Below are 12,744 nucleotides of genomic sequence, written 5' to 3'. Positions count from 1 at the left end.
ACTCAAATTTAGCCTTTTGTTCATTATAATGGTAGACAACAAACTGCAATAGTATTAGTTCTTACCTGGGAGTTTGTCACCTAGTATACCTGTCACCTGGGTTTGATCCCTGGGTTGGGAAGATTCACTGGAGAAGGGCATGGCAACCCACTTCAGGTTGTGAAGATCCCCTGAAGGAGGGCATGGCAACCCACTCCAGTATTCTTGCCTGGAGAATCCCCATGGACAGAAGAGCCTGGCAGGCTACAGTCCACGGGGTCACAAAGAGTTGGACACGACTGAGCGACTAAGCACAAACCTGTCAGCAAATCTTGTTATTTGTATCATTCAGAAGCACACTTGTTACTATATCTCTAATTCATGTTTTAAAGTGTTGATAACTGTTTTGATATAATTGTTTTCATCTGTAATATTGTGCATTTTATTTTAGGCATTAAAAAGCATTATTTTTAGAAGAGATTTCCCAGACACACAAAAATGGCAAAGACCATAGGATTTTAAGTGAGTGGTCAGGGGACATCCCTAGTGGTCCAGTGGTTGAGAATCCACCTGCCAATGCATAGGACATGGGTTCGATCCCTGGTCCTGAAAGACCACACATGATTTGGAGCAGCTGGGCCGGTCTACCACAACTACTGAGATGGAACTCTGGAGCCCACACATTGCAACTACTGAAGCCAATATGCCTGGAGCCCATGCTCTACAACAAGAGAAGCCACCACAATGAGAAGCCCATGCACCGCAACTAGAGAGTACCCCTACTTGCTGCAACTAGAGAAAAGCCCATGCAGCAATGAAGACCCAGTGCAAACAAAAATAAATAAATATTATTTATTAAGACCTCACCTTCCAATGCAGGGGTGCTCATTTGATCCCTAGTTAGGAAGCTAAGATCCCACATGCCTCATGGCCAAAAAACCAAATCATAAAATAGAAGCAACACTGTAACAAATTTAATAAAGACTTTAAAAGTAGTCCACATAGCACTGCAATATGTAAGGCAAATGCTAACAAGAATGAAGAGGGAAATTAACAATAACACAATAATAGTGGAAGACTTTTATACCCCACTCACACCTATGGACAGATCAACTAAACAGAAAATTACCGAGGAAACACAAACTTTAAATGACACAATGATCCAGCTAGACCTAATTGATATCTATAGGACATTTCACCCCAAAACAATTAATTTTACCTTTTTCTCAAGTGCACACGGAACCTTCTCTAGAATAGATCACATCCTGGGCCATAAATCTAGCCTTGGTAAATTCAAAAAAATTGAAATCATTCCAGTCATCTTTTCTGACCACAGTGCAGTAAGATTAGATCTCAATTACAGGAAAAAAACTATTAAAAATTCCAACATATGAAGGCTAAATAACACGCTTCTGAATAACCAACAAATCATAGAAGAAATCAAAAAAGAAATAAAAATATGCATAGAAACGAATGAAAATGAAAACACAGCAGCCCAAAACCTATGGGACACTGTAAAAGCAGTGCTAAGGGGAAGGTTCATAGCAATACAGGCTTACCTCAAGAAACAAGAGAAAAGTCAAAAATAACCTAACTCTACACCTAAAGCAATTAGAGAAGGAAGAAATTAAGAATCCCAGGGTTAGTAGAAGGAAAGAAATCTTAAAAATTAGGGCAGAAATAAATACAAAAGAAACTAAAGAGACCATAGCAAAAATTAACAAAGCTAAAAGCTGGTTTTTTGAAAAGGTAAATAAAATTGACAAACTGTTAGCCAGACTCATCAAGAAACAAAGGGAGAAGAACCAAATCAACAAAATTAGAAATGAAAATGGACAAAGCACAACAGACAACACTGAAATACAAAGGATCATAAGAGACTACTACCAGCAGCTATATGCCAATAAAATGGACAACTTGGAAGAACTGGACAAATTCTTAGAAAAGTATAACTTTCCAAAACTGAACCAGAAAGAAATAGAAGAAGATCTTAACAGACCCATCACAAGCACTGAAATCAAAACTGTAATCAGAAATCTTCCAGCAAACAAAAGCCCAAGACCAGATGGCTTCACAGCTGAATTCTACCAAAAATTTAGAGAAGAGCTAACACCTATCTTACTCAAACTCTTCCAGAAAATTACAGATGAAGGCAAACTTCCAAACTCATTCTATGAGGCCACCATCACCCTAATGCCAAAACCAGACAAAGATACCACAAAAAAAGAAAACTACAGGCCAATATCACTGATGAACATAGATGCAAAAATCCTTAACGTAATTCTAGCAAACAGAATCCAACAACATATTAAAAAGATCATACATCATGACCAAGTGGGCTTTATCCCAGGAATGCAAGGATTCTTTAATATCTGCAAATCAATCAATGTAATACACCACATTAACAAATTGAAAGATAAAAACCATATGATTATCTCAGTAGATGCAGAAAAAGCCTTTGACCAAATTCAACATCCATTTATGATAAAAACTCTCCAGAAAGCAGGCATAGAAGGAACATACCTCAACATAATAAAAGCTATATATGACAAACCCACAGCAAACATTATCCTCAATGGTGAAAAATTGAAAGAATTTCCCTTAAAGTCAGGAACAAGACAAGGGTGCCCACTCTCACCACTACTATTCAACATAGTTTTGGAAGTGTTGGCCACAGCAATCAGAGCAAAAAAAGAAATAAAAGTAATCCAGATAGGAAAAGAAGAAGTAAAACTCTCACTGTTTGAAGATGACATGATCCTCTACATAGAAAACCCTAAAGACTCTACCAGAAAATTACTAGAGCTAATCAATGAATACAGTAATGTTGCAGGATATAAAATTAACACAGAAATCCCTTGCATTCCTATACACTAACAATGAGAAAACAGAAAGAGAAATTAAGGAAACAATACCATTCACCATTGCAACAAAAAGAATAAAATACTTTGGAGTACATCTACCGAAAGAAATGAAAGACCTATATATAGAAAACTATAAAACACTGATGAAAGAAATCAAAGAGGACACAAATAGATGGAGAAATATACCATGTTCATGGATTGGAAGAATCATATTGTGAAAATGACTATACTACCCAAAGCAATCTATAGATTCAATGCAATCCCTATCAAGCTACCAATGGTATTTTTCACAGAACTAGAACAAATAATTTCACAATTTGTATGGAAATACAAAAAGCCTTGAATAGCCAAAGCAATCTTGAGAAAGAAGAATGGAACTGGAGGAGTCAACCTGCCTGACTTCAGGCTCTACTACAAAGCCACAGTCATCAAGACAGTGTGGTACTGGCACAAAGACAGAAATATAGATCAATGGAACAGAATAGAAAGCCCAGAGATAAATCCACATACCTATGGACACTTTATCTTCGACAAAGGAGGCAAGGATATACAATGGAAAAAAGACAACCTCTTTAACAAATGGTGCTGGGAAAACTGGTCAACTACTTGTAAAAGAATGAAACTAGAACACTTTCTAACATCATACACAAAAATAAACTCAAAATGGATTAAAGATCTAAATGTAAGATCAGAAACTATAAAACTCCTAGAGGAGAACATAGGCAAAACACTCTCCAACATAAATCACAGCAGGATCCTCTATGACCCACCTCCCAGAATATTGGAAATAAAAGCAAAAATAAACAAATGGGACCTAATGAAACTTAAAAGCTTTTGCACAACAAAGGAAACTATAAGTAAGGTGAAAAGACAGCCCACAGAATGGGAGAAAATAATAGCAAACGAAGCAACAGACAAAGGATTAATCTCAAAAATATACAAGCAACTCCTGCAGTTCACTTCCAGAAAAATAAATGACCCAATCAAAAAATGGGCCAAAGAACTAAACAGACATTTCTCCAAAGACATACAGATGGCTAACAAACACATTAAAAGATGCTCAACATGACTCTTTATCAGAGAAATGCAAATCAAAACCACAATGAGGTACCATTACACGCCAGTCAGAATGGCTGCTATCCAAAAGTCTACAAGCAATAAATGCTGAAGAGGGTGTGGAGAAAAGGGAACCCTCTTACACTGTTGGTGGGAATGCAAACTAGTACAGCCACTATGGAGAACAGTGTGGAGATTCCTTAAAAAACTGGAAATAGAACTGCCATATGACCCAGCAATACCACTCCTGGGCATACACACCAAGGAAACTAGATCTGAAAGAGACACATGCACCCCAACGTTCATCGCAGCACTGTTTATAATTCCAGGACATGGAAGCAACCTAGATGCCCATCAGCAGATGAAAGGATAAGGAAGCTATGGTACATATACACAATGGAATATTACTCAGCCATTAAAAAGAATGCATTTGAATCAATTATAATGAGATGGATGAAACCAGAGCCCATTATACAGAGTGAAGTAAGCCAGAAAGATAAAGACCAATACAGTATACTAACGCATATATATGGAATTTAAAAAGATGGTAACGATAACCCTATATGCAAAACAGACAGAGACACAGATGTACAGAACAGACTTTGGGACTCTGTGGGAGAAGGCAAGGGTGGGATGTTTTGAGAGAATACATTGAAACAAGTATACTATCAAGGGTGAAACAGATCACCAGTCCAGGTTGGATGCATGAGACAAGTGCTCAGGGCTGGTGCACTGGGAAGACCCAGAGGGATCAGATGGGGAGGGCGATGGGAGGGGGGATTGGGATGGGGAACACATGTAAATCCATGGCTGATTCACGTCAATGTATGGCAAAAACCACTACAATATTGTAAAGTAATTAGCCTCCAACTAATAAAAATAAATGAAAAAAAAAAAGTAGTCCACATCAAAAAAAATTTTTCCCTTTCCCCTGGCTGGCAGCGCAGAGGCCGCAGGATGCCCGGAGTTACTGTAAAAGACGTCAACCAGCAGGAGTTCGTCAGAGCTCTGGCAGCCTTCCTCAAAAAGTCCGGGAAGCTGAAAGTCCCTGAATGGGTGGACACCGTCAAGCTGGCCAAGCATAAAGAACTTGCTCCCTACGATGAGAACTGGTTCTACACACGAGCTGCTTCCACGGCATGGCACCTGTACCCCCGGGGTGGTGCTGGGGTTGGCTCCATGACCAAGATCTATGGGGGGCATCAGAGGAACAACGTCATACCCAGCCACTTCAGCAGAGGCTCCAAGAGCGTGGCCCAGCAGGTCCTCCAAGTCCTGGAGGGGCTGAAAATGGTGGAAAAGGACCAGGATGGGGGCTGCAGACTGACGCCTCAGGGACAGAGAGATCTGGACAGAATCACTGGACAGGTGGCAGCAGCATTAGAACAAATGATGCTAGACTAATAAATTGCCTCATTCGTAAAAAAAAAAAAAAAAAAAAAAAATTTTTAAATAAATAGATAATCAATTGGGAGTCTCTAGCAGGAGGGCAGATTAGATAACCTGGGCTATCAATGCTCCAATAGGAGCAAATGAATGCCACATATGATTTTTTAAAATCTTTTTTAAATGTGTCTCTTAGGAAGTAGGGATTCCCAACCTCTGGGATCTAATGCCTGATGATCTGAGGTGCAGCTGATATAATAATAACAGAAACAAAGTACACAATAAATGTAACATACTTGAATCATCCAAACACCAATTCCCCCAAACCCTAGTCTGTGGAAAACTGTCTTCCAAGAAACCCATCCCCAGTGCCTAAAGGTTAGGGACACTGTCTTAGATGATACAAAAGTCAGGGATCTGCAGATTCTCAAGATGAACAGGTCTTCCCTGATGGCTCAGCAGTAAAGAATCCACCTACAATGCCAGAGACACACGCTCAATCCCTGGGTGAGGAAGATCTCCTGGAGGAGCAAATAGCAACCCATTTCAGTATTCTTGCCTGGAGAATCCCATGGACAGAGGAGCCAGGCGGGCTAGAGCCCATGAGGGTTGCAAAGCGTCGGACACAACTGAGCAAGCATGCACACTATTGCCAAGATGAAGGGCATGCAGACTTTGCCTGGAGGAGACTGCAGAGTCCCACAGAACCTGTTCTTCTCTGAAGTCTGCCCAGCACTCGGGACAGGAGACAAAGGCCCGATCACATGACCCAGATCAGGTTGAACCCCCAGAGGCTCCACCATGACGTGAGGTCAGTGTCAAATCAATCCATCACACTGAAACATGCAGTGAGGATGCTCTGGGTGGGGGTGGATGGATGGGTGGGGAGAGGACACCAGGAGAACAGGAACCACAAGGGGAGGGTCTGCAGACACACACGTGGAGTTAATCTACACTGAGGGGTCCCAGTTTGCAGATGCCCACACTCTAGCCCTGGCACCTGCACTCTGGGCCTCAAACAACAAGAAATCCAAGTGCTGGTTGGAAGAATCCAACTTAATTCAGGCTTCAGTTATTCATGAACAAAACACTTCCAAAACTAATGAACATACTATGGCTAGAAATCACAGGACATCCAACCAAGTCCAGGAAGCACAGAGAGTCCCAGGCAGGATAAACCCAAGGAGGAACACACCAAGACACATAGTAATCACACCAACAAAGATTACAGTCATAGATAAAATATTAAAAGCAACAGGGAAAAACAACAAATAACATACAAGGGAACTCCCATCAGGCTATCAGCTGATTTCTCAGCAGAAACTCTACAAGCCAGAAGGGAATGGCATGATATATTTAAAGTGATGAAAGGAAAGATCCTACAACCAAGAATACTCTACCCAGCGAGACTCTTCTTCAGATTTGATGGAGAAATCAAAAGCCTTTCAGGCAAGCAAAAGATAAGTGAATTCAGCACCACCAAACCAGCTTTACAACAAATGCTAAAGGAACTTCTCTAGGCAGGAAACAAGAGAGGGAAAAGACTTACCTACAGAAAACAAACGTGAAACAATTAAGAAAATGATAATAAAATCATACATATTGATAATTATTTTAAATGTAAATGGATTAAATGCACCAACCATAAGACAGAGACAGGCTGTGGATGTGTGCACTTCTACTTACCACATCACTCTGCTTGACCCCCCAAATTGTATGTAATTATTTTATATTGTTAGGTTAATCATGTTCCCATTATGCCTTGCCATTGTAATTATCTTTTATTTTTGGTCTGGCTATTGATAATAAAAACTGATAAACATCTTTCACTATTGTGATTATGGAACCATTACTCACTTAATACCATTGTATCATGATTGGTCAACAGAAAAATTACAGAATTCTATATCATCAAAACTACCATTTAATAGAAAAAACTGTAATCACTTTTTAAAACCCAGATGATATCAGAATAATCTTGGAATTTTTTGAAAAATACAAATGTCTAGGTATTACTTTTATTTCACCAGAGCTCCAGATATGTTTCTAATGAGCAGCCACATTTACAAACTGGATTATATGAGGATATTTTACTTTTATCTAGTTTGTTTCACGTTTTCTATTTCATATTCAGTGCTGCCATTTTGTTTAGTTTGTTTTTCAATTTCTCCATTTCTTTTTTTGATGTTCTTTCTTAAGCCTTTATCAAGTTTAGTACAAAAGCTCTTGTATACATATATATAAATAATATGTATAATATATATATTTTAGAAAACTTACGAATTTTTGCCTAACTAAAAAATTTATGACATTTTGTTTCCACCTGTTTGACTTAGCATGAATAGAACACTAGATTTCTAATTTAAAAAAATAGACATGCAACAAGCAAATAAATGTTTACTATAGCACTGGGAACTGCAATCAATAAGTGTAATAATATATAATGGAAAATAATTTCAAAAATAATATATGTGTATATGCACAACTGAATCACACAATAAAGAATTCTACTTTTTGAAATCTAGTAATGTTTACCCTTTTGTCAGTTTTACTAAATGTCCTTTGGATATCTAACAATGTATGAGATACAAAATTTTAAATATATTTGTGTAGGATATAAGGTTAATATATATAGAAATCTATTACATTTAAATTATTAAGGACATAGTTCAAGATGCTCCTATTCTTATTTTTTCTGCACTTGACAAAATATTCTCAGAGAAATGTTAAGATGTCACTATATTTTTTTCTTCTCCCTTGTATTTCTTCTGATTTTTGCTTATGTATCTTTGTTTTTTTGTTGTTAGGTGTTTATGATATCTACCTTCTTTGTTAGTTGTACCTTTTATCATTAAAAATATTCATCTTTGTTTCATTTAAAAATAAATTTAATTTAAAAAGAGAAGTCACATAACTTCAAGAAGGCAGGACACCATAAGTAAGAAGCAGTGGGGGGCAGCCAGATTGACCTGCACAGACTTCAGAGGCTGGAATCTGCCTGCAATGCAGGAGACTGGGGTTCAGTCCCTTGGTAGGGAAGAACCCCTGGAGAAGGGAATGGCAACCCACTCCAGGATTCTAGCAGGAAATCCCATGGACATAGCAGCCTGGCAGGCTACAGTCCATGGGGTTGCAAAGAGTCAGACACGACTAAGGGACTAACACTTTCACTTCTTTCAAGCACATTTAAAAAAGGGAACATAGGGAAATTTATAATCTGAATAAAGTTCAAGAAACAATGGAATGGGGGAGAAGTAACATTCAAAGGAATAGCATTTTTCCAAATTTGTTCAAAAACAGCAAACCTGAAATGAAGCCCAATAACCCAAAGCGGTACAAATACACAGATATAGATGTAAGTAATAGAGGTGCATCTGTTAAATAAGGCAGCAGGGAGGACAAGTGCAGTAGAAAAGCTCTTGTATACATATATATTAAAATTATGTATAATACATATATTTCAGAAAACATATGAATTTTTGCCTAATTAAAATGACAGGTTATGGTGAACCCTTCACACAGCAGTGGAAGCCACACAGCTGTAGGGTAGTGTCTCCAAAGTGCTGATTAACTCAACCAAAACCCTAAACCAAGCAACACAAGGGAAAGTGTGAACTTGGGGGGTTGACCATCAAAGAACCTGCACTAAAGGGATTTTAGAGGATGGTATTGAAGTCAAAGAAGAGGAGCTCAGATGCAGGGTCTGAGTCTGAAGGAGCGATAGTAAGCCAGGCTGGATATGATATGTGACATCTAAACGAACTAGTGACTGTAAATGAGGCAAAGGTAACTAACACGGGGAAATGAAGCAGACAAGATTTTTATTTGTTTATTTAGGCTCTGCTAGGTCTTTGTTGCTGCACACGGGCTTTTCTCTAGCTGAGGCAAGCGGGCACTACTCTTCATTGCAGTACTCAGGCTTCTCATTGCAGTGGCTTTTCTCGTTGTGGAGCATAGGCTCAGGGGCACACAGGCTTCAGTAGTTGTGGCATGTGAACTCATTATCTGCGTGCACGGGCTTAGCTGCCCCATGGCATGGGGGATCTTCCTGGACCAGGGATCGAATCCACGTCCCCTGCTTTGGAAGGCAGATTCTTGACTACTGGGCCACCAGGGAAGTGCCCAGTAGACTAGATTTTAAATGCTGAGTTATTGTAGCTTATAAATTGGGAGAGGAGATCGCAAAATGAAGTATTTGGGGGTCCTTGTATTGTCCAGGAGATGACTATGGCTATTGACTGCCTATAACTTGTTAAATATGGATTAAATGGGCAAACACTAATAGAACAGATCCAATATAACCTTCAAAGGAAGTGAAGGGAAAAGAAAGATGTAAAGGAAAACAAAAGAGGCAAGACAGGAGGAAAAGGGAGGAGAAGAACAGGTAAAATGGGACAAGTTCAAAGTGTGATGTTAGAGATAAAAATCACTAATCATAATACATGTCAATGGATTAGGATCTGACTACATTAAGGTCCTGTTCAGACCTTAAAAGTTATACCCTATTTAAAAAAAGCAAAAAACAATTTCAGCGATGTACCCTTTACAAAAAACACACCTAAGCACACAGGAAGATAAAAAGTCAAACTATGGAAAAAAGAATAGGCAATCAGTTGTCAACAGAAGGCAAATATTAATAGCAAAAGAGAATTCAGGCAAAAAGCATTATTAGAAATAAGGCAATGTGATGCATAAAAATAAGTGACTCCATTCACTGGAAAAATTTATCATGTTCCGTGTGAATATGTGTATACATGTTAAGTCACTTCATTCGTGTTCAACTCTTTGCGACCCTATGGACTGTAGCCCACCAGGCTCCTCTGTCCATGGGATTCAACAGGCAAGAATACTGGAGGGGGTCGCCATGCCCTCCTCCAAGGGATCTTCCAGACCCAGGAATCGAACCTGTGTCTCTTACGTCCCCTGCATTGGCAGGCGGGTTCTTTACCACTAGAACCACCAAGACCATGGCTTTCTATGAAGCCAGATTGACAGAAATTAAACAAAAAACTAGTCAAATTCATTGTTGGATTTCAACACACCTATCAGAATCAGTAGATCAAATGGACCAAAAAAATTAGTAAGAAAATAGAGTATGTGAACAATGTCACAATCAGGCTTGAGCTAATGGACTTGACTGCATTTGATGTCTGGGAAACACACATTCCTTTCAGGCACACGGGAACCCTTGCTGGGTTGGCACATGCTCAGATGTAAAGCTGGCCTTCGTATACTTCAAAGAATTAGGATCTGACTACATTAAACACACACACACACACAAAGTGCAATTAAGTAAGAAAACAAAGCCAATAAGATAATTAGGAAAATTCATTCACTTGGAAATTTAATAACACTTGTAATCAACTCATGGGTCAAAGGAGAAATTATAATTGAAATTAGGTGATTTCATCATCTAGCTTTTCACATCAAACTCATGGAATACAGTTTTTGAAGAGGAAACTTAGAATAGTAAGTATTTGCCTCTGGAAAAAAATAAGCCTTAAAATTGAGATAAATCAAAGACCCACAGATGCAGAAGAAAGGAAATTAAGTGAACATAAATTTGTGACATAAAGAAGCATACAAAAGAGCACATCAACAAGGCAAAAACTGAATGTTTGAAAAGATTCATTAAAAAAATGGCACAAATGTTTGAAAACATTTTTTAAAGGCACAAATCGAATGAAAAAAACCACAGATGCTACAGAGAAATAAAGATTAAAGAATATTAAGATCTATTCTCAACACACTTCAAAACTTTCATATAATCAATGGCTACTAAGAGAGAGAGAATTTTGCAAAACAAATTCAAGGAGAGAAACAAAGTTAAAATAATCCTTTACCTGTAAAATAAATGCATTCAAATATTCAAACATTTTATTAATACCATGAAGAAAACACTCTATCCAAATGGCTTTATCAGAATGCTCCCATTCAGGACACAGAATTCCATCCTTATATGGAGAAATATCAGAAAATACTTCATTTTAGGAATTCAGTATAAGCTCGACACAACAGAACTGACCACAACAGAACCAGAAACAAAACTACAGGCCAATCTTTCTAATGGACATGGATGCAAAAATTCTGAACTAATATTATCCAACCAGATCCAACAATGAAAAAAATCATGATCAAGTTAGTTTTATTTCACTTCACTGATGACTCTGACAGAAAAGAATCTGGCTGCAATGCAGGAGACTTGAGTTCGATCCCTGGGTCGAGAAGATCCCCTGGAGAAGGGAATGGCAACCCATTTCAGTATTCTTGCCTGGAAAATCCCATGGACAGAGGAGCCTGGCCAGCTACAGTCCATGGGGTCACAGTTCAATTGCTTAATATTAGAATTTTATTAATTTAATTGTTAATTAACAGATTTAAAAGGATGACTTATCAACAGATAATCTAGGATTCAGCATCCATATGACATTTTAAAATCTTCTTAGCATATCTTTAAAGGAATAGTAACTTCCTTGAGAAAATGCATCTACCAAAAACACCCAGCAAACATAATTTATGGAGAAGCACAGCAACATTTAAGATTAGGAATGAAACTAAGACACGCGCTCCATCACTGCCCAGCCCCCTCCCGACGCTGCATTGGGGTTTGAGCAGCACCATAGTGGTTAAGAAACAGAAGCAAAAGTCTGAATGTAACTCTATTACAGAGTCCAATCTTGTACCCACAGGACAGGCCAATAAGTCAAGAGACGACTTGCTGGGGCAAAGAATAGTGACCTTATCCAGAAAGCTAGCAGACGCAGGAGACGGTGGAGTTATGCCGCCAGAGTTATGCCGCCAGAGACCCATCTTGCCTGAGTTAGTCAGGCACCTTTTATACTAATGCGGGAGGGACTACAGCCACGCATTTCCGGTTCCACCTCCCCAACCCCGGACCAGCAGCCTCTGGAGGCTGCATGTGAATTTCGTCTTCCTGTAGACACTCACAGGTGGGCCTAGTCAGGAGGTTTCCTGGGAGATAAACAAAGGTATTTTAGCTTCATGCTCATTATCTCGGAGGCAGGGGTGCCCAAGATGGGCCATTATGCATAATATAGGCTTAAAGGCAACATCCCTTCAGTGACTGACTTGTACAGAACACAAAAGCTCTTTCCTATTACAACTCTCGGGCTTCCCTGATGGTAAATAGCAGACACGTTACTTTGGTAACAAAAGTCCATCTAGTCAAAGCTATGGTTTTTCCAGCAGTCATATATGGATGTGGGAGTTGGACTATAAAGAAAGCTGAGTGCTGAAGAATTGATGCTTTTGAACTGTGGTATTGGAGAAGACTCTTGAGCGTCCCTTGGACTGCAAGGAGATCAAACTAGTCAATCCTAAATGAAATAACTCCTGAATATTCATTGGAAGGACTGATGCTGAAGCTCCAATAGTTAGGCCACCTGATATGAAGAGCCGATTCATTAGAAAAGATCCTGATGCTGGGAAAGATTGAAGG

The 12,744-nt window shown here is 38.9% G+C and overlaps 1 protein-coding gene across 1 annotated transcript; it reads left to right on the top strand.

Annotated features, from left to right (window-relative positions):
• The first annotated feature begins 4,826 nt into the window (after window positions 1–4,826).
• On the top strand, window positions 4,827–5,303 carry LOC133065316 (small ribosomal subunit protein eS19-like). Its single transcript, XM_061156115.1, has one exon. It carries the CDS (start codon window positions 4,857–4,859, stop codon window positions 5,301–5,303), a length of 447 nt encoding a protein of 148 aa, XP_061012098.1. The 5' UTR covers window positions 4,827–4,856.
• The last annotated feature ends 7,441 nt before the right edge of the window (window positions 5,304–12,744 follow it).

The sequence above is a fragment of the Dama dama genome, chromosome 11, assembly GCF_033118175.1.
Source record: "Dama dama isolate Ldn47 chromosome 11, ASM3311817v1, whole genome shotgun sequence".
NCBI classification, from domain to species: Eukaryota; Metazoa; Chordata; class Mammalia; order Artiodactyla; family Cervidae; genus Dama; species Dama dama.
This window is presented reverse-complemented; position numbering and strand designations above follow the sequence as displayed.

Excerpts from the sequence above, each read along its gene's own strand:
- LOC133065316 (XM_061156115.1), top strand. The coding sequence starts at position 4,857 with ATGCCCGGAGTTACTGTAAAAGACGTCAACCAGCAGGAGTTCGTCAGA.